This window comes from Balaenoptera ricei, chromosome 14 (genome assembly GCF_028023285.1).
Source record: "Balaenoptera ricei isolate mBalRic1 chromosome 14, mBalRic1.hap2, whole genome shotgun sequence".
Classification (NCBI taxonomy): Eukaryota; Metazoa; Chordata; class Mammalia; order Artiodactyla; family Balaenopteridae; genus Balaenoptera; species Balaenoptera ricei.
This window is the reverse complement of record NC_082652.1, coordinates 32,876,546-32,896,572: the sequence shown is the minus strand read 5'-3', so window position 1 is coordinate 32,896,572 and position 20,027 is coordinate 32,876,546. Positions and strand designations below refer to the sequence as shown.

The 20,027-nt window shown below is 40.4% G+C and overlaps 1 protein-coding gene across 12 annotated transcripts in view; it reads left to right on the top strand.

Annotated features, from left to right (window-relative positions):
* The first annotated feature begins 1,432 nt into the window (after positions 1-1,432).
* Positions 1,433-20,027, top strand: part of ARHGAP28 (Rho GTPase activating protein 28) — a 155,860-nt gene continuing 137,265 nt past the window's right edge. For 7 of the 12 annotated variants that reach the window (XR_009497251.1, XR_009497252.1, XM_059894305.1 and 4 more), the window contains exon 1: positions 1,433-1,914. Coding sequence is in view for 5 of the 12 variants with exons in the window: in XM_059894305.1 (XP_059750288.1) it covers positions 1,739-1,914 (176 nt within the window). In the remaining 7 variants the exon portion in view is untranslated. Of the gene's footprint in view, positions 1,915-19,005; positions 19,094-20,027 lie in introns of all 12 variants that reach the window. The other 5 variants (XM_059894308.1, XM_059894306.1, XM_059894307.1 and 2 more) reach the window with 3 other exon arrangements.

Below are 20,027 nucleotides of genomic sequence, written 5' to 3'. Positions count from 1 at the left end.
CACTGGACAGGAGGTGTTCTATATTAAATGGTGCATGCACCAAATTACCTTTTAAAAGTAAAAAATATTTATAAATTCTAAAACATATCCCATTCCAAGGTTTTAGAGGAGGCATTCTGGACGTGTATCAATACTTATACTATTTTTTTATTTCATATTTTAAGAAAGCATTCTCTTAGTTTCAATGTATTTGGCATTAAACACAGTCGGCAAACAGATGCCTCTTTGTAGCTGAAAATTTTGGAGAATGAAGCATTCTTTGTGCCCCATCCATACACTGATGCTTCCCAAGTTTGTTTATTCAGAAAATTGAGATAATACTACTACCTACCTTACAGAGTTGTTTAAAGAGCTAATATGTAGGATCCAACACACAACGAGTAAGTATTTTAGTAAATGTTATTCATTATTATCCCACCCTTTTAGTCAACAAAACATTTTCTAAAAGGCATTTTGGATGAAATTTTTTTTTTTTTTTTTGCTTTCCCAATCTCTGAAAGTGCAGTGAAAACAAATGTCTCCTTTCTTGATGAATGTGAAGGAAGCAGCAGAGGGAATCAACATTTCTTGAGAGCTAGCATGTACTTGATGCTTTTGACCCCACGAGAAGAATATTATTCTCCCCATTTCACAGATACAGAAACAGATTCTGAGATGTTAAGTAGCAGGATCCAGGTCACCCCTCAGTAAGGGGTGAACTCAGTTCTCCTTCGAGTCCCCTGCTCCCAGTGGAGCGTAAGAGGCAGAAGGTAGAATGCCTTGTCGGGGTGGGCCTCTGTGTAGCGTTCTACGGCTTCTCTTTTTCATTGGCTAAAAGACTGTTCTTTCCATCTGTGCTGTTAGTCTGATGGAGGTAAAGATGTACTTCAGATCCCAGATTTCTGACTATGCCCCCTTTTATCCGCCTCCCTGCCAGACCCCAGACCCTCCCTCAGTAAAGCCCTCTGGGAATAATAGGCTCTCTTCCCAGAGCGATCAAGTCTAATTTTCAGGCCAGCTGAAAGCAGGATGTGAATCGGAGCGGGATGGGGAGGACGAATGGGGTGTGGGAGTGAGGTAAGAGCCTGATGGTTGCGGCACCGAGGGTGAGGGAGGGAAGTGTTCTGCTCGTCGTAAGAGGGCATTACCTGCCCGCAAGGAAATCACGTTGACTGGAACTGGACTAAGTAAACAGCAACGTGACCCGGTTCTTCAGTTTCTGCTGTGGAGGCTTTCAATGAGACAGCGTCGCCTCTTCTTCCTTTCCTCGCCAGCCCGCGCACGTTGGAGCCGGTCCCCGTGCTTCTCAGCCGGGGCTCCCCAGGCGCCCATTCTTTCTCTGACTTCGGGCTGCCCAGCAGGAAATGTTCCTAGCCACGGGACAAGCCTCCCGTTTGAAGGGGTGGGGCTGGGGGGTTGAGAAAAGGAACAGGAAAAGAAACAAAGCAAGCAAAACTTTACTAGAGCAGCCAGCCCGAGCCCCTAAGCATCGCGGCGGGTTTCCAGTTTCCTAGACGCAGGGATCCCACACCCCACTTCCCCGGTCCCCGGCCTCCTGCACCCCGACGCCCCGCCTCGCCCTCCCCGCCCCACCCCAGGGGGGTTGGTGGGCGTGTATTTGAATCCGGGCTAATCGGCGGCCGGCGGGCGGGGCGGCCTGCCAGCGCCCCTGAGAGCCCAGCGGCGGGAGGAGCCCCTCTGCCCTGGGAGCCGGACGGGCCGCGCCTCCCCGCCGGTGACCGGTCCGGTGCGCTGGCCCATGCTGGTCCCCGCCTTTGTTCTCGGGCCGGAGCGGAGACATGCGCGGCTGACGATGGAAGTAGAGGACTCGGGCGGCGTGGTGCTGACCGCCTACCACTCGTACGCGCGCCCCCAGCCGCCCAGCTCAGAGCCGCGCTGCGCGCCCCGGGCCGCCGCCAGCCACCCAGGCAGCAGGTACCCCACCGCGCCGAAGGGGCAGAGGTCTCCTGGGCTGGGGGATGGGGGGGGGGGGTTCGTATGCAGCTGGGTTTTCCGCCGGAGCGTAGGACCACCATCGCTTGATTGTTGTTCCAAGTTTTGGTGGACTGGTTGAGTGAGCCTCCCGTTCTTTGTATTTGTCCTTGATGGGAAGTCTCAGCGGCAACGGCTAAAGACGATGGCTAGGAGAGGTTAGCAGCGGAGTTGAATTCTTGGTACAACTTGCTGATAATAGGCATATGCCTGATGTCTGCCAAATTCACCTATTGAACTATTGGAGAATTTTAAAAAATAATTTAAAATGAAACAGCAGCGGAAAATGAAAAAAAAAGTAAAATATATTATCTTAAATCCTCAAACACTATCGAGAATTTATTTAGTAACTGCATTTCACAGGAGCTAAAGTGCAGCTGGAGAGTCTCCAAAAAGGAAATCTCAGTAGACTTTTAAAAACAATTTTATTTCTAGATTTAAAAAACCTTCCAATTGTATAAATACATTGGTGTCACTATTATTGCTAATGTTGACTCTGTCTATAAATGCAATTATAATTTTTCTTTGGATCAAAAGAGGTTTGAAGGCTTCTCACTATGTGCATTTTAGATTTAATATCTATGTTAATTAATTAATGTTAATCAATCAGTGTTCATCTATTTGATGCAAGATCAAGGCCAACGAGACTTCTATTAACTAAACGAAAATGTTAGACCCTTAGGAAGTTTCCTTCTGTGGACAAAAATATTACACTAAGTGAGATGATTTGATATCTGACACATATTTAGGAGAAGTATTATTTGTTTAAATGTGACTATCTGCAATGGATCCACTGACGAATGGTTTTCTTTACTAGTGGGGAGATTTGAGTAGTGTGCCTTTTTGCATGTTTATTTTCAGTAATTTTTTTCTCATACTTTTATCTTTAGTTATGTGATAAAGATTACTTGTTTCCTAATTTAATTGACTTGCAAGGCTTTCAACAGATTGTGACTTTATTTCAAGAAATATCCTCTTGGCTAGCATCCATGCGAAGAGCAAACTGCATTGGCATGAGATCTGTGTTGGGCTTGGCTAACAAAGAAAATATTGTTTCTTCCAAAAAGAGCAGCATGAGTGAAATCTAATTTTTATATAAAGACAATGAGAAAATAACATTTTTCTTCCAGTTTTAAGAGCTGTGCACATTATTTTAAAGGCTACTTGAAGGTACAGACTTGCATTTGTCTTTAGAGTGTTTTCTTTTCTAAACATGATCCTTGACTATAATTACTCCTATTATGAGTAACTATATAGATATACATGATTTGGTGAGAAGTGGGGGCCAGGTTTGTGCATTTTTAGATGGTCCTGGTGTAGCTGTCCTGTCTATAGCTCCCTGCAGCTGTCTGGGAGCAAGAGCCAGATTGTGCCATTTGGGCAATCCGAAATTACATCCCTTTCCATAGCAAACTGGAGAAGTTCCATTAACTCAGCATGTGGTCTCGTGGAATAGTAATATACGAGAGCAAAAGAGTTGCCTATCATAGTTAGTGTTTTGCCGTACAGTTGCCAATTAGATTTATGTTGCTCCAAGTTTTCATTTTTGTTGACTGCCCTGTACCCTCTGTATGGGAGCCTTCGTGCTACTCACCCTCTGATGCAGGAGATAGATAACCCCCGCCCCCTACAACTAAATTGTGAGAGAAGAGCTTAATTCCTTGGTTCTCAGTAACAGCGATCAAAAAGAGGTTCCTGTATTTACAGGGAGCCAGAGGACACTATCAATCATGCGCCTGGTAACAGAAGTAATCAGGCCTGAGTTATTAACCTTTGACTCACTAACTACTGATCAATACTCCCTTTCAAGCCAAGGAGCAAGATTGTATTGTTCCACTTATGAAGAGAGCACTCTCTCTTTCAAGAATACCCTTTCCTTTAAACTGCTTACATATGTGTAATGTATTTGTGGAGTAGTGACCAGTAATGGCACTAGGAAGCATGGGCTATTGTATCTGACTTTCTAAGTGTCATCTTTCTTTAGCTCTGGGTAGCATAGTTTCATTTCAAAGCAAGCCATCTCCTTATTTTCCAAGCCTATACTTCATCTAACTTTATGCGCTTTTGATTTTTTTTTTTTTGGCCTATTTTTTCCACTAAAATATAGTCTCTCTCTCTCTCTTTACTATTCTCTTTTCTTCACTATTGTATCCCAAGTGCCCAGAGTAGTGTCTGGCCACTGTAGTAGCTCAATAAATTAATGAATTCTTACCAAATGGCCAAGATAAAATGGAAGGATTTTTAACAGTATGTCAACCTATTTGTGCCTACTATGTGCCAGAAACACAATAGGCATTAGTGATACAAAGAGAAATGAGATGAAGAGCCTGCCTTGAGAATGTAGCCCTTGACCTTTCAGATCAATAGGATTTTTAGAAAAAAGCTTGAAATAAGGGGCAACATTTCAAAATCAAGAGGCTTCAGATATAAATCTGGACGTCAGCTTCCCATTAAAAACAGACAAACAGGGCTTCCCTGGTGGCGCAGTGGTTGAGAATCCGCCTGCCAATGCAGGGGACACGGGTTCGAGCCCTGGTCTGGGAAGATCCCACATGCCGCGGAGCAACTAGGCCCGTGAGCCACAACTACTGAGCCTGCACGTCTGGAGCCTGTGCTCCGCAACAAGAGAGGCCGCGATAGTGAGAGGCCCGCGCACCGCGATGAGGAGTGGCCCCCGCTCGCCGCAACTAGAGAAAGCCCTCACACAGAAACGAAGACCCAACACAGCCAAAAATAAATAAACAAACAAACAAACCAAAAAAACCCCCAAAGGATCCAGCAACTGAGGCTTCCATGGGCTCCATTACACACCTGTCCCTGTTACTCTTCAACACTGAAGCTGGGTGTCCATTGTAATTTCTTTTGGGGCCTGCCCATTTTATTTTATTAAAGTGAGTAGCCAGTGTAAAGTGTACTTGCCAGTTACTCAGGCTCGGGGTCAGACTGCCAGACGCTGTTCATCACCTACACCGTTTCCTACTATGTGACCTTGGGCAGCCTGCTTCAGCTGCTTAGACTAGCATCCAACACCAAGGAAGCCCCTGATAATTGTAAGCTGCATTATTACTGTTACCGCTTTTAATCACAGCTGTTGACATAAAGAGTAGAACATTTTTGGTACCTATCCCCCAAACTTACTCATGCAGGGAAGAGACTCAGGAGTACTAAGCATTTGTTGCGAGGAGGGAAAGCAATTCCTTATTTCACAAACATTCTATATTTACATTCTGTTGTAAGGATAAAAGAGAACGAAGGATTACAAATTCTCAGTTCTGTTGAAACAAATGGTTGGAATTATCTTTAGAATCATGTGATTTTTAGAGAAGCTAAGCTCCTAGACCCTTATTCAGAATCGAGAGTGAAAATGTTAACATGTGTTCAAAATGATTTCACTTACAAAATGAAAGGTAGCTGAAGATGAAGCTAGATATCTTGTTTTTCAAAGATTTCCTAAGTTATATACAAATAACATATACAACATTTTTTAGTGAAGATATAGTATAAAATGGCTATGAGTATTTCTGATGTTTATCTCAATATACCATAAACTTCCTGAAGGAGGACAAAAATAGAGGAGGAAAAGAGCCAACTGTTCCTGAAAAACAAATATAGAAGCTCCCCAAGGTTATCCTAGGAATTCTAATTCTATAGCAATGTTAAAACTTTTGTCAAGGGCATATTGTTTCCTAATAGCATAACTGTTCATTATAATGGGAATGATTTGATTAAAATGGAATTAGTGGTGAATAGAAAGTAAATATTTTGTTTGTGGAAAAGACTAGAGTTGGCAACTTCTCCCCTCCTTTAAAAAATGTTTGGAACCATGGTCTCTATATTCTGCAGCCAGCAGAGGTGGGACCGAGCCATACATGCCCTTGAACTCCAACCCTGTATGGCCTTCCCTCTCCAGTAAGTGGGTTTCTTTTTTTTAACCTTGGCAGTGTGCAGAGAGAGGTAACACCCCCCATTCCTCTGCACCAGAGCTCAGTATTTCTACCCTGTAAGCAGGGGTCTTGCTGGGGCTGGGGGAGCCAGAAATGGCAATAAAAGTTTGTTGACCTGGGCTAAAAAAAAAAATCCAGGAATGTACCACATATTTAGTGGTACATTCCTGGATTGAAATTAATTAATTAGAAAGACATTTATTTCAAGGTGCCAACTCTTGTTCAGTTAAGCATTAATGTAGGTCTGTGTGAGCTTACAAACATATACACAGGTACACCAAATTCTGGGGCATAGTAGGTACACTTTTCTAGAGGATTCAGAAAGAGTAATGGAAATAGGATTCTTAGGAGAGAATGAGGTATTTATAGGTCATTCCTTATGTGAAAGCTGAAACCAGAGTTGGTGGCTCTGGTTTCTTTTTACAGTGGGGTCCCTGCTGATTGTAGGTGCCTCCATATGTAGAGCTGTTGGAAAACATCTGGCACATTTCCTTTGATCGTGTCATTTGGCTTAACATTTGGCCAGTTGCTCTGTCCATTTTTAACCTGCTCAGCTCTCCCTGATCATTAATCCTTAATGTATCCGAAAAAATTCAGGGAACTTAGAGTGTTGTAGAATCATTTTCATGTGGATGAAGATGATAACTTTCCCTTAACTTTTTATTTTGATGTAATTTTAGACTTCCGAAAATTTGCAGAAGTGGTGCAGTAAGTTCCCGTGTAACCTTCTCCAGCTTCCCTAATCTTCCCTAAGATTAATATCTTGCAGAACTGTGTTCTATTATCAAAACCAAAAAATTAACACTGCTACAGTACTATTAACTAAACTATAGACTTTATTCTGATTTCACCAGTTTTTCCATTAGAATTGGAATTTTTCTGTTGTAGAATTGAATCCGGGATCCCACATTGGATTTAGTCATGACTCCCAAACCTCCTACAATCCATGACAGTCTGTTGTCTTTTCTGACTTGGCACTTTTGGAGTACCAGTTGGTTGTTTTGTAGGAAGTCCCTCAATTTGGATGGGTCTTATGTCTTCTCATGACTGGATTGAAGTTATGTGTTTTGGGTGAGAATTCCACAGAATGATGTCAGGCCTTTCTCAGTGCATCATTTGGGGGGTTCACTGTCACGATGTCGCTGTCTCGTTAATGTTGATGTTAGCTCTGAACACCTGGTTAAGGTGTTGTCTGCCAGATTTCCCTATGTAATTAATAAATATCTTGGGAGAGATATGCTTTGACTGTGTTAACATCCTGTTTCTCCTCAAACTTTCCTCCTCTGATTTTCACATCCATCTACGGATCTTGCCAGTAACATTTATTACAGTGATGTTCTAATAGTGATTTTCAGTTTTTCTCAGTCCTCCTACGTTTGACTTATTTTACATACTATAAAATCCACATTCAGTATTCTCTCTGATTTTATTATTTGTGCTTTTTTGCCTTTAAAAAGTCAACCAAATGTAATCTAACCTGTTTTTTTTCACAGTTTTGCCACAAAGTACAATAAAATGGCTTAGTTTTATCTGATCTGAGTTCATGAAACCTATAAATTCCCTAATTTTCAAAATCCATGATTTTTTGAAAGCAAAATTTTATTACAGGCTTAATAGAAAAAATAATCAGAAAGTTGCTAAATTAAATGCTGTGTTCAGAGAGGGTGGTTATTAGGTCCCACTTTGCCTGGCACTTGTTACTGAGGCTGTCCTTCTGTTTTCTTGGCACTATGCTTGCATCTGATGGGAAACATTTTCCCCTTACCAGTGTTCCAGAGATGTTACTTGAACATTTGCAAATGTATCGTAACTAAAGCAAACATTCTAATTTGCATATAATCAAAATTTCTTCTTATTCCATCCTTAAACCAAACTATTTCACTTTTGAAGTCATATCCATTCTCTGTTTTCTCAATCTGTGGTCTCTAGATATCGGTTCTAGCAAAGATTAGAAGTAGAATGTTATATAGAAAAGCAAATGAAGGGAGTAAAATGTTCCTCAGAAGAAAATTTTGGAAACAAAGTTTATCCACTTAAACAGTAGACTTCATTTTGTTTTTAAGCCTCTTTGGATGAATATATGAAGTCAAATCTATCTTTAGTGCAGAAAAGAACCTTTTCTAAACGACTATCATCATTAAGTCAGTAGGAATTACAGTGCTGTAGTACAGGCACTGATTGAGATGTTGATGTCTTGCTCGCTTTAAAAGTAAATAGCCTGAGAGTGGCATGGACATATATACACAACCAAACGTAAAATAGCTAGCTAGTGGGAAGCAACCGCATAGCACAGGGAGATCAGCTCGGTGCTTTGTGACCACCTAGGGGGGTGGGATAGGGAGGGAGACACAAGAGGGAGGAGATAGGGGGATATATGTATATGTATAGCTGATTCACTTTGTTATACAGCAGAAACTAACACACCACTGTAAAGCAATTATACTCCAATAAAGATGTTAAAAAAAAAAGTAAATAGCCTATATTGGTGTATTGTTTTATTGATTATATAATTTAAATATTATTTATTATTGTTGTTGTTTTCCTTCTTTTCAGGCAGACCTTAAAGCCTTTAGCAGTACTTTTGTTCTTTCTAATATTCTATTTTTAACATGCTTTGTAATTTACTTTTGACTAGATAATCAAGCTTGTTGGAACTGTGTAAAGAGAATGCTGCTCAAAGAACTAAAATGTATAATCTAACAAAAGATTTTGATAGCATTTATTTCAGTTTCCTTGAGAATTTTTTGGTTTGCTTGTTTGCTTTCAGTTTCTTGCTATGTTCTGGTTACTTGAGTTAGTGAGTTTTGTATAATGTGTTGTTCTTTATAATGGGGAATTTCATGTATCCATTTCTTTGTGATTATTAGAGGATGTGCATCAAAATATTAATGTTGTGTCCAAAAGTGCCTAAAGTGGGAACTAAAGAAAGTAGTAGATTGTTTTACTATATATCATCTTCCTAAATATCTGTGGTTTATGACACATTCTTTGAGTATCAAATGTGTTACATCATTCTTCAGTAAATGAATATTATAGGTAAAACTATCCATTTGACAGGCATTAAGTGCCAAGTAATTCCAAGTGTGGGAGGACGTATGCTAATATCAAGTTGAGAACCAGCTGTGGTGTCTCATGTTACTCTTACAAACTAATTAAACCTATGCATTCCATTTCTGATCCCTTCGATGAATAGATGATTGCTGCACACAAACACACAATACCAAAGACAGGAAGGAGAAGGAGAGACTGGAAACCAAAGGCAGAATAGTATGTAGTAGTTTTAAATTGTGAAACACTTGAGAAATATTTGTACTATTTTAATAATTCTAAGTTGTGGTGCTGATTATCTTTCACGTATAAGAGATAAATCTTTATTCCTATGTTAAATTTTGTGGTCAGCCACAGAATTTGCTTTTGTACATCTGTAATGTATAGGGACAAGAATTCCTTTGAAGTTTCCTGTTCAGTATTGATTTACGAAAATCAATTTAGAAAACACTGGACAGTGCCTTTGGCTTTATACAAAGGCCCATCAATGGATTTATATTTTTATAGAGCTGTAGAGAAACCTGACAGGTGTTTAGAAAACTAAAATGACATTATAACTGATAATATGATATTTGATCTCTTTCCTCCCCACTTTTCCCTACCTTCATTACCATACTGAAAAATTCACGTAGTAGCCAAAGTTAACAGGTCAGTGGTTGGGACTAAACCCATATTTAAGTGGCTGCGCTGTAAAGCGAAACACAAGAGGATAAATGTAGCTAAAGAAGTAAGGACTAGACCTCCTTTCTGAAGACTTCCTTCACAGTAGTAGCCAGAAGGGTTTTTACCTACCATAACAATAATGATCTGTTGGTAATTCATCACGCACAGTCCTGTAGTGTCAATTCTTTAAAAAAAAAAAAAAAAGGTGCCAGGTTTTATTGATAGCTTACTGAGCCTGACATGCACTATCTCATTTAATCCTCACCACAATCCAGTGACATGGGAGGAAACTGAGGCACAGAGAAATAGCCCAAGATCACACAGCAAGATAATGGCAGCCCTTCTAAAACTGGTGCTTTTAACCCGTTATTTAAATCTTGAAACATTATTTAGTATATTGTGGATTTAGTGTTTTTCTGCCACAATCTGGTTATAGGTTTATTGAGAGCAGGGACAGTATTATCATATCCCTGCTTAGCAACCAGCAATACTAACTTTCACATAGTAGATATTATACTCAGTTTTGATTTAGTCTTTCCTTTTGCAGTCATGTCTATTCTGTGTTAATGGAATGAACATGGAGCAAGTTAAATATGAATGGATATAAATAGTTTTTTTGAGAAATTTTGTTGCCATGTGAAGAAAGTAAAATAATAGGATTTTTTAAAATTTAAAAGCTATATACTTGCCCATCTTGCAGTCTTATTTAGGTAACTATATTTTAAAATAGACAAAATGTACTACAGAAGTCATTCAACTTGACCAGGAAAGTGAGATCCAAGCAATGAGTTATAGGAAATCTTCCTAGGGCTCTTTTTTAGGCAGAAGGAGGGGAGGGCAACTTTTAATCCTCGAACCCTTAGGTTCATGTTCTTAGAATTTTTCATGTTAGTTTTATTAACCATTTTCTTTAACTACTAAGATAGATTTCTATGGTTAAAAACTTATTTTTCACTTTGTTCCTTCCATGTGACTTATAACAGTTCTTAATGCAGGGTGGAGAAGCAATGCTCCATGAGAATTAATGGGGTTTTCCTCTCCTGTCTCCTAATATTCAATCAAGTTTTCACCTTATCTTGATTTTGAAGCCAACCAAGGGACAAGCAGGTCCTGAACCATGCCTTTTGTGAAGACCAGTTCTGTTCAAAATGGTGCTCAGAAACTTAGGATAAGTTAAGATAGGTTGTGCAATCCAGTCCGGACCCCGAGCCATCCCTGGTCTCCCATCAGCCTGAGCGCAGCCCCTATCCCTCAGTGACCTTGGAGCCATGGATAATGCTGAACCTAAATTGGGCTTCAAGGATTTCTGTTTAGGAAACAAACCCAGGGCCCATTGTAGTCTGGACTTGAATCTTCTGGAGAGGTCAGCATCAGAGTGGCCTCCAGGCACTTGTGTTCATTTTCTGAGGTATTCATTTCGATCAACTTTGTTTTTTAGAACACTGGAACTACAGAGGCTGGACAGTCATTTTAGTTATACCTAAACAGTTTGGTCTGGGCTTCTCTGCCAACTGCCATGTCTTTAGAAGTCTTCTCTAACTATTTTTAACTAGCCAACTTGTTCAGAGTGTATTACTAATAGGAACTAAATATCGTGAAAGACCAGTAATGAGTGAGGACTAATCTCTGTGGTACAGCTGGGAAGCAAAGTATGGAAAAGTGTCTTGTCGAAAACCTCACAAGGAATAACCAACTTGTTGAGCCAGGCTCTGAATTTGTTCTGCTGACCCCTCGTCCCCTGCTTGCATTACCACGGCACCTACTCAGGCCCACAGCATGGACCAATGTGCTCTGGGAACAGTCAGGCCACCAGCAAGGAAAACATGGAGGAGGGGAAAACTGGCTCGCAGATGGGAGAACATTAAAGGTCTAGGACTGGAGAAAAGGTGGTGACCGTTAATGAGAACGACATTTCCTTAGTTTCCTTTCAAACACTATTACAACTCCCCTTGCACGTTATCTCACCAAACGTAACTTGGAGAGTCTCGAAAACACTTGCTGCGACTTTTCGTTGGCATCTTGAAGAAAAACATTTGCTGACCTCAATAGAGTAAGCAATTAAATGGGAAAAGAGCTGACTGTAAGTTTCCGTAGATTCTGTTTTGAAAAAACAGAGGATGCCTGGCCCCTGTGATTTTTAACATACCACAACTTAACTTCTCTCCTCCTCATTTACAAAGCTCAGTGATTACAAGGTCGACTTGGCAACTGTTTTTGTAAAATCAAAATTGTGCTTAGTTGCAGAAGGCTCCACTCCAGAGGACTCCCACCTCTTCAGTTGCTGGAAGCATGTAATTGGAAAAAGCAGGCCCTGCTCTGCTTGTTTAAAGCTGTGTCATCCTTTGTGGGGCAGTGAGTCAACACCAGCTAAAACAACATGAGTCATTGCTTAGAAGAAGCCCAAGTGAAGCTGATTTCAATTATACTTATCCTAAACAAACATGATACTTCTCTTATCCAGACTCTTAAAAAAGTTCTTATTGTGGGAGTTAAAAAAATTAGCACCAATTCTCTTTAGTATCCATGGAAGTACTTTGCACTCAGAGGACTTTTTAATGGGTCTTAAGGAGGAACTCTCTTCAGTTAATCAAATTTTACACTGACTTATTCTCTCTTCTGTCTCTTCCACTCCCCAACCCCACCCTGCTCATACCCGATTCAGATCATTACTATTTTAATCTGGTTTCAGAGCTATTGGATTAAAATCCATAAAATCAAAATTGTGATCTTGTAACTGTTTGCTCCTTCTGTTCCAGGATCCCCCAGTGTCTTTTCTTCTCTGGAGTATAACAGGTGGCTTTAAGGCGCACCGTGACTATTTGGAAGGCTAATGCCCTTGTCCAAGTAAAGATGATGAGAGCCTAGACTAGGGTCGTTCGAATATGGATGGAAGGGAGTAATGGAGTCTTTGGGAAGACAAGCAATGAAGTTGGTATGATTTGGTAATTAAATGCATACTGGGGACCAGGAAAAAAGTCTTGAGTTTTTGTTTTAGAGTGTTATTAACTGAAATTGAGAATTCTGGTGGATGAGCAGATTGGGGGTGGGAGAAGTTTAGCCTGTGAAATTTTGAGCTCAGTGTATATACCCAGCTGATAGCTGGCTATACAAGTTGGAAGCTTGGAGATCAAGGCCAAGACTTCTAAGCTATTTCTTCATGGGAATCTTCAGCATTTGAGAGGTAGTGAAAACTGGGACTGGATGAGATCTGGCAGGAGAGAATAGAGAATAGAGTCTCTACAGAGACAGCAGGGGAGCACAGATGGAAACCCGAGGAGCAGTGCCAGTTAGGGAAAGGCAGAGCTTTGGGAGCCTCTGATGGAGACCAGAATGGAGCATTCTGGAAGCCAAGGCATTAGGTTCAGAATGAGTGGACAACCATAGCAAGATAGCTAAGTGACCAATAAGGTCAAGACTAAAAATTGTCCACCGGATTTGTAGTGTGGATAACAATGAAGATCTTTGCGAGCGTGTGTTTAATGGAAGTGCGAGGTGGAAGCCTGTCTGCTGCAGGTTGAAGAGTGAGTGTGAGGTAAGGAAATAGAGGCATCAAGTGGAACCTGTTGTAGGAGCTTAGCTTATGGGAAGGTGAAGAGACCGAAGGGGGGAGCTTTTAAAACTTAGCAAAAAGAGCTGAAAATTGGCTGAACGTCAAGAAGGAAACCTAGCATTTCTAGAATGCAAGATTTAAACACATTTAGTCTCCTATTTATAATCCTTTGATAACATTTTTGCATTTAGGATGAATCTTTATCACTAGCCCCACAGTAGTGCTTAAGCACTTCTGGAACAAGAGCATTGTCTGTTTTCTTCATTGCTGAATCCTTCACTACCTTCCCCCCGCCCCGCCCCCTCCCCCCCCCCCCCCATTAAAGGGCCTGGCACTCAGCAGTCTTAACAAATTGTTGCTGAGTAAACACAGTGGGGGCTGATTTGTGGAAATGTGGCCTCTCCTCGGGTTGAGAAGCATCACTTCCTTTGTGAGGTCTTCCCTGACTGCTTCCTCCTCAAGCCACGTTGGTCACTTCCACCTTTGTGCCTCCTCTACCTCTACTTTCTTCTAGTATTGCACTTACCCACTACTTACAGTAGTACTTACATAGCTGACCTCTCTAAAGACAAGGAGTTTGTTGATGCCCTGGACCATGTCTTATTCATCTCCGTGTCCCTGGCCTAATTCAGTGACAGGTACATATATGCTTTTTGAGTAAATTAACAATTAATTCATTAAATAATGGTGAAGATAATATTCCTTTTAAATGTATGATGATAGTTTCATAATTTGCTATTATTTTTGACCCTAGAAGTATTAGAAACCTTGGATTGGTGTTGTGTTGGAGCATATACTGTTCTGACCTTGCATACTACCTGCTTTCCCAGAATCTGCTAAATTAGCCTTTAGTCATAGGATAACATGAACTCTTGGTAATATGCTATGAAGTAAAGAATAATTAATAAAAATCAAAACTGGCAACAATTGTAAATGAACATGCCATGACACATAAAACTGAGAGCAGTATGGATAATTAATAGAAGGTAAATATACCCTCCATTGTTTTAAAGATTAAATTTTGCTCAAGGGTCATTTTACTCATTAAAAGAAGAAAAACTTGAACTCCTGATTTTTACAATAAAAGTGAAATTGAACAGCCATCTATTGAGCCTTTGTATGCCATACACTCTGTCAGGTTCTGGGGCTGCAAAAATGGTTTAATAGTCCTTCAGTGAGAATAGATGGACTGTTAACAGGCATTTCAGCTGCATCTGAAGTGCAGCTCCTTGAGGGTAGAAAGGAAGTCTCTCTCTCTCTCTCTCTCTGTCTCCCCAGCATTAGCCCACTGGCCCAGAGCAGACACTCAGTATTTGAATGGTTGAAAGAATGATTGAGGAAAAACTCATGAGGTGCTCTGGGAAAGCAGAGAAGGTGTAACTAACACTCGGGGCTCAAATGGATGTGGGTGAGAAAGGGGTCAAGGGAAGCATCTGGGAGGAGTCATAACTAGATTAAGCCTTAAAGAATGAGCATGAGTTAGTAGGAAGAATGAGAGGGGGAAGAGTTTTTGGCAGAAGAACCAGTCTGAGGAAAAGGGACAGCGATTGTAGCCACAGTTGCTGGTGTCCTGAGGCCACGTAATATGAGACCAGCCAGCGAGGGGAGAGACCACTTACTGTGCATTTTGGGTAAAACGATGAAGGTCAGACTGAACTCGGTTACATGCCCAGTTTCTTCATTAGAATAATGAAGGGCTTCCATTAGCTGACCTCTAGATCCCTTCTAACATGTAAATTCTCTTTTTCTCAATTGTTAAGTTGGAAATGAAGGTAATTAGATAATTCTAGACTTTTAACCAAAACACGGGTTCAGACCTGTACTAATTTTGTAATAACACTTTTCCCCTTCTCATTTAACTCTGCCTATTTAAATGATCTCTTGGGTACTTATGCTGTCTGTGCAGTAAGCATGTATTGTTGCCTAATTTAGTACCTTTGATTACTCTTAAGTAGAGTTTGGTTCATTTCAAACAAGCTACCAAAGTCAGATTAATGTATCAGTAAGGTATTTGTCTTTCAGCTTTTCTTTGAAAAATATAGCCTGTCCAATAAGCAGAACTGATTTTTATTTCTCAGATGATTGTAGACTGGTAGCCCAGTTAATAGGAATGCTAGATACTGTTGAAGAATGCCATGGCACTTCATTATTTTTTGTTCAGATTTAAAAGAGCATTTATTAATAACAATTTTTTGAAAGATACATTTTTATTAATATCATATGTGCTAGATTTAATACTTCTATTTGGCACTATATTAGAATAAATTTAATGCAAATTAAGTAAAGCAGAGACTTCCAAGAAACATGTGAGCGTGTTGTTGTATATCTTCTCTGTGTTTTTTAATAGTCCAGCAACACATACACACAATTTAAGGAGACAAATCTGTTTCAACTATTTCCTCATTTTCTGCTTTTGAGTTTTTGTGAAAGAGTAGGTCCCCAAACTGAGGTATCCCATGACATATTGCAAGAATGTACCTGTGAGGGAAATGGACGCAGAGGCCAAGAGCCACCTCCCCTTCCCCTCACCCTCTTAACCATTCCTATGGGGGGAAATTTTTATAATGACAATGATCCTAAAGATCTTCAAGATTTCTGAAGACATATCCCCAAACAAAAAAGCCTTTATTTAGTGATAATAGTCACTTAATAAATTTTAAAGTTGAGATATACTTAATATAGAGTAAAATGCACAGTTAAGGATTCAGCTAGTTGATTTTTAACCCATGTAACTGCCATCCAAAATAAGATATAGAACATTTCTATCACTCTGAAAATGTCCTTCATGCCCCTTTTACTTCCTGCCAGTTTCTGACTTCTATCACCATACCTTAATATTGCCTATTCTTGGAAGTCATATAAACAGAACATTACAGTATATATTGTTTTGTGTCTGCCTTCCTTTCCTCAGAGTAATGGCTTTTGAGATTCAAACACATCATTTCATCAGAGCCTGAAAGTGGGAAAAATGTATGTAGACCCTTTGGTGGTTTTATTTTATTGTCGTACCTGATTGTCATCCAGCTGTCCCATAGGCATCGGCTGTTACATAAAAGAGGGGCTAGGTGAGGGAGCAGGTTTAGATGAAAACCCATCACAATATCAAAATCTAGAGACTCATCTCTCCATGGTGGACCCAAGCAAAATTGGGAAGTAAGCAAATTTATCTTTGGTGCCTGCTCAATTTGCTTTGGCTTGCCTGGGCCCTTCCATGTTCCTTTGCTGTCTCAGATAGGGATCATTTGATTACTACTAGGGGACTATCTGCTTAACACTTGAGGCATTTTGCCTTTCCAAAGCATATATACATTTTGTAACTTCTAATGGTGAAATTCCAGGTCTCATTCAAGGAAGAGAGGCAAGATCTTTCGGTAGGAAGTCACAATCCTCAATGCACATTTTGTAGAACTGAGATTGGCTATGTTTTCCTGCAAAAGACCAGTATTTTGGGCTTTGCTGGCCATACAGTCTCTGTTGTAACTCCACCATCATTAGCACGAAAGCAGCAGTTGATAAACCAATAGACATGACTGTACTATAATAAAACTTTATTTACAAAAATGGGCAGTGGGCTGGATGTGGCCCGTGGGCCCTAGAACTCAGTCCCCTAATGTAGACAGCTTCCTGGTCTGCCTACTCATGAAACTTGTAAGCCTATAATAGCAAGATACAGAGAATTTATTCTCAAGAATACATAAAGCTGAAAGGAATTGGGGGTTGTATTAGTAACAACCTCTCACCTTTCAGCGAGGACACTGAGTCTCAGAGTAGTGACTTTTCAAGGTCACAAGGAGTCAGTGGAAGAAGAGCACAGACTATTCAGAACCCCCAGGTCTTTAGCTAGTGTTCTCTGCCCTGTTCAGTTTGTGATGGATATGAGTCACATTACCTCAAATATGCTATCAGACTGACATTTGGGGAAACTGTCTTAGCTCACATATTTTAAAGGAATGAAAGGTTGAGAGAGAGAGAGAGAAAAAAAATTAGGAATTCAGTGGTAGTATTCTGGAAACCAAACCAAGGGTTGGCTAAGAAAGAATGAGGGTTATACATTTAGCAAACAGGTTAATTGATTTAAAAAACCAGTATATTGAACACTTTGTCCAAATAATTGTTCTAACATTGTAAGTGTGTGAAAAAAATAAAAATTAAACTGAGAAAATAGAGACCTCTAGATTCTCTGTCATTCAGTTCATTCATCCATTTATTCTTTCTTTTAATTTCTTTCTTAGCACGTATCTTCTGAGTATCTTCCCTGAGGGCACTGTGAAGGATCACAGCTAAACAGGATGGAGTTTCCGTGCTTGAGGGGCTGTTAAGGGATCCCGAGACCATTGGGAACCATGTCTTATTTAGCTTCATGCCTCTGGAGAGAACACAGGCTTTGCTTCCTAGAGGAGTGGTGTTTTAGTTGGGCACGTGGACATACTGGGTGATGTGGGTATCCTAGTGTATGGGTAGGGTGTGCGGCAAAGAGAGGGTATACAAGGGGGCTCAATTCAGCTTGGATGTACTGAGAAATTGGTGAGGGAAGTAGTGGTAACGTCTATACAAATATTTGCAAGATTTTATTTGTGGGATGGGATTGGCTCAATGAGTGAATTGTCAAAGAGATATTAATTGTCACAGCCAAACCAATGAAAATAAATTAATGAGAGTACCTCACCTTGGGAGGGTGTCTTCAACTCTTTGTACATTTCTTTCAAAATTAATGAGAATTTGTTTTGAAAGAATCAGACTGAAGCATAAACATAATTCTTTTAGAACTTTATTACCCACCCCCCTACTCTACTCCCCCAGTCAAATAACCAATACAAAGTAGCTTATATCTTGGGAGTAGGTGGCTTAATGATAATCGCAAACATATGCTGGAATGCTAGTGGTTCAGCCAAAGTCCCATCTTCAGACTACACATTTAGCATAGCTTTTATTCCCATTAACTTGGCTTGCAGTTGGGTGACACAGCTGGGTATTGTGGATGACAGAATTTTCCTAGTGTTGTGCCCCAGAGGGATACAGGGCAGATGGGGGAGAAGACTAACTCAACACTAATGAAACCCTGACCCCCACATGCATTTTGGTAATTCCATGAAGGCAGGAATGTTACTAATAACAGAGAAGATTTTGTAGGTCATCTCAGACTTGGTCAGCTGCAGTTAAGCCTGTGGCTGCTGGTGTTTGGAATGCACCCCTATTTGTTTTTGGAAAGTGGTGAAGGAGATTCAGTTACAGGTTTTCCATCTTCCTGGAATTATGCTACTCCTAGAATAGAATTCTCCACATACCCGAGTGTGATTGGACCTCAAATTTAGCAAGTATTCAATTAAACAAACCATTTACTGTATCAATACCTACTTTGGGGAACTATTTTACATCCAGAATATCTTTTTTTCTGGTGTTAGGGTGAATTTATTTGAAGCCAAATTACAAAATGTATTGTCAGAATTATCGGATGAACTATTGAAGCAAGGTAACTTTTCACAGACAGCATGTGTAGCAAATACTATCTTTTAATTTGGTATTCATTGCTCAAAGATACACAAATGAAGGCAAAAGGTGATGTATTTTATGTTTCCTTGATATTTCTAGCTTGTGCACCTGAGTTGTATTTTTACATACCGAAATAAGAGTTACTTTTTATCATGTATTTCTTAGCTTTTTCAAGTCATAGAATGCTTCAAGAATCTAATAAAAGCCTTAGACCTTTATGAAAAGTACACATATGTATGCTGTACAAGTTTGCATGCATTTTCAGGTGATTTGTGGACCGCCGGTTCAAAAGATATTGGTCAAATTATTTAAAATTTCCTCTCTTTTTTTTCTATCCAGGGTATCTTTACATTTACAGTTATCAGGACCATTTCATATACCTGGAGAGTATACTTATAGTATTCAGAGTGTTTCCCCAGGACTTGAGGTGAGCTTTGAACGACTGCTGGACAAATTCAATATAAAAACAGATAGAATGCCTGCTGTCCTGTGTGTCTCCCCACAGTCAGGACACTTCCGGGTGGCATTGCTGTGATGGCCAGCGTCTGGGCTTGGGCATTTCTGGCTGATATGAGAAAGCCAATGGGGCAGAAGCTGGGAGTGCCTTGCACTTATGAGATAATACCTGTATGAATGGGATGTTTCTGTTCTCAGAAGTGAAAAATGTTGGCAGTCAACATTTAACGAGATCAGGGCACAAGAAGGTACTGAGTTTTAGCCATTCTTGAAGAATGTGTAGAGGAAACAGAAGCCTTTCAGTATTGCACACATGAGGGGTGGGAAATTGTATAATTGTTTTCTAATAGGAAGACAAGGTAAGTTAATCCCCTCCCTTTTTTTATTTTACCCTCATACCCCCAGTCCAAGTTCGGTGTCCTGAATGGGAGTTTGCTTGGTGTTTCTAGTGCTTTCCTTGGATCCCTGTGCAGGTGTGTGATCGGCACATGAGACCACCAGTCCCTAGTCTTGTGTGCCAAGACAGAGAGGAAAGTGTTTGCTTTTGTAAATGAAGCATTTCTGCGATTGGAGTTAAAGCTTCTAGTACATCTCTGACCAATATAATCATAACATGAGGAAAAAAAAGTTTGAGCTGAAAGTTAATCAGAGCAAACAACTGATCTGGTCTGTTTGCACATTATCTATTCAGTAGCCATACCACACTGAAAATAGATTCAAGAAAGGTGAGCTGGGGCTTCCCTGGTGGCGCAGTGGTTGAGAATCTGCCTGCCGATGCAGGGCACACGGGTTCGAGCCCTGGTCTGGGAAGATCCCACATGCCGCGGAGCAACTGGGCCCGTGAGCCACAACTGCTGAGCCTGTGCGTCTGGAGCTTGTGCTCCGCAATAAGAGAGGCCGCGATA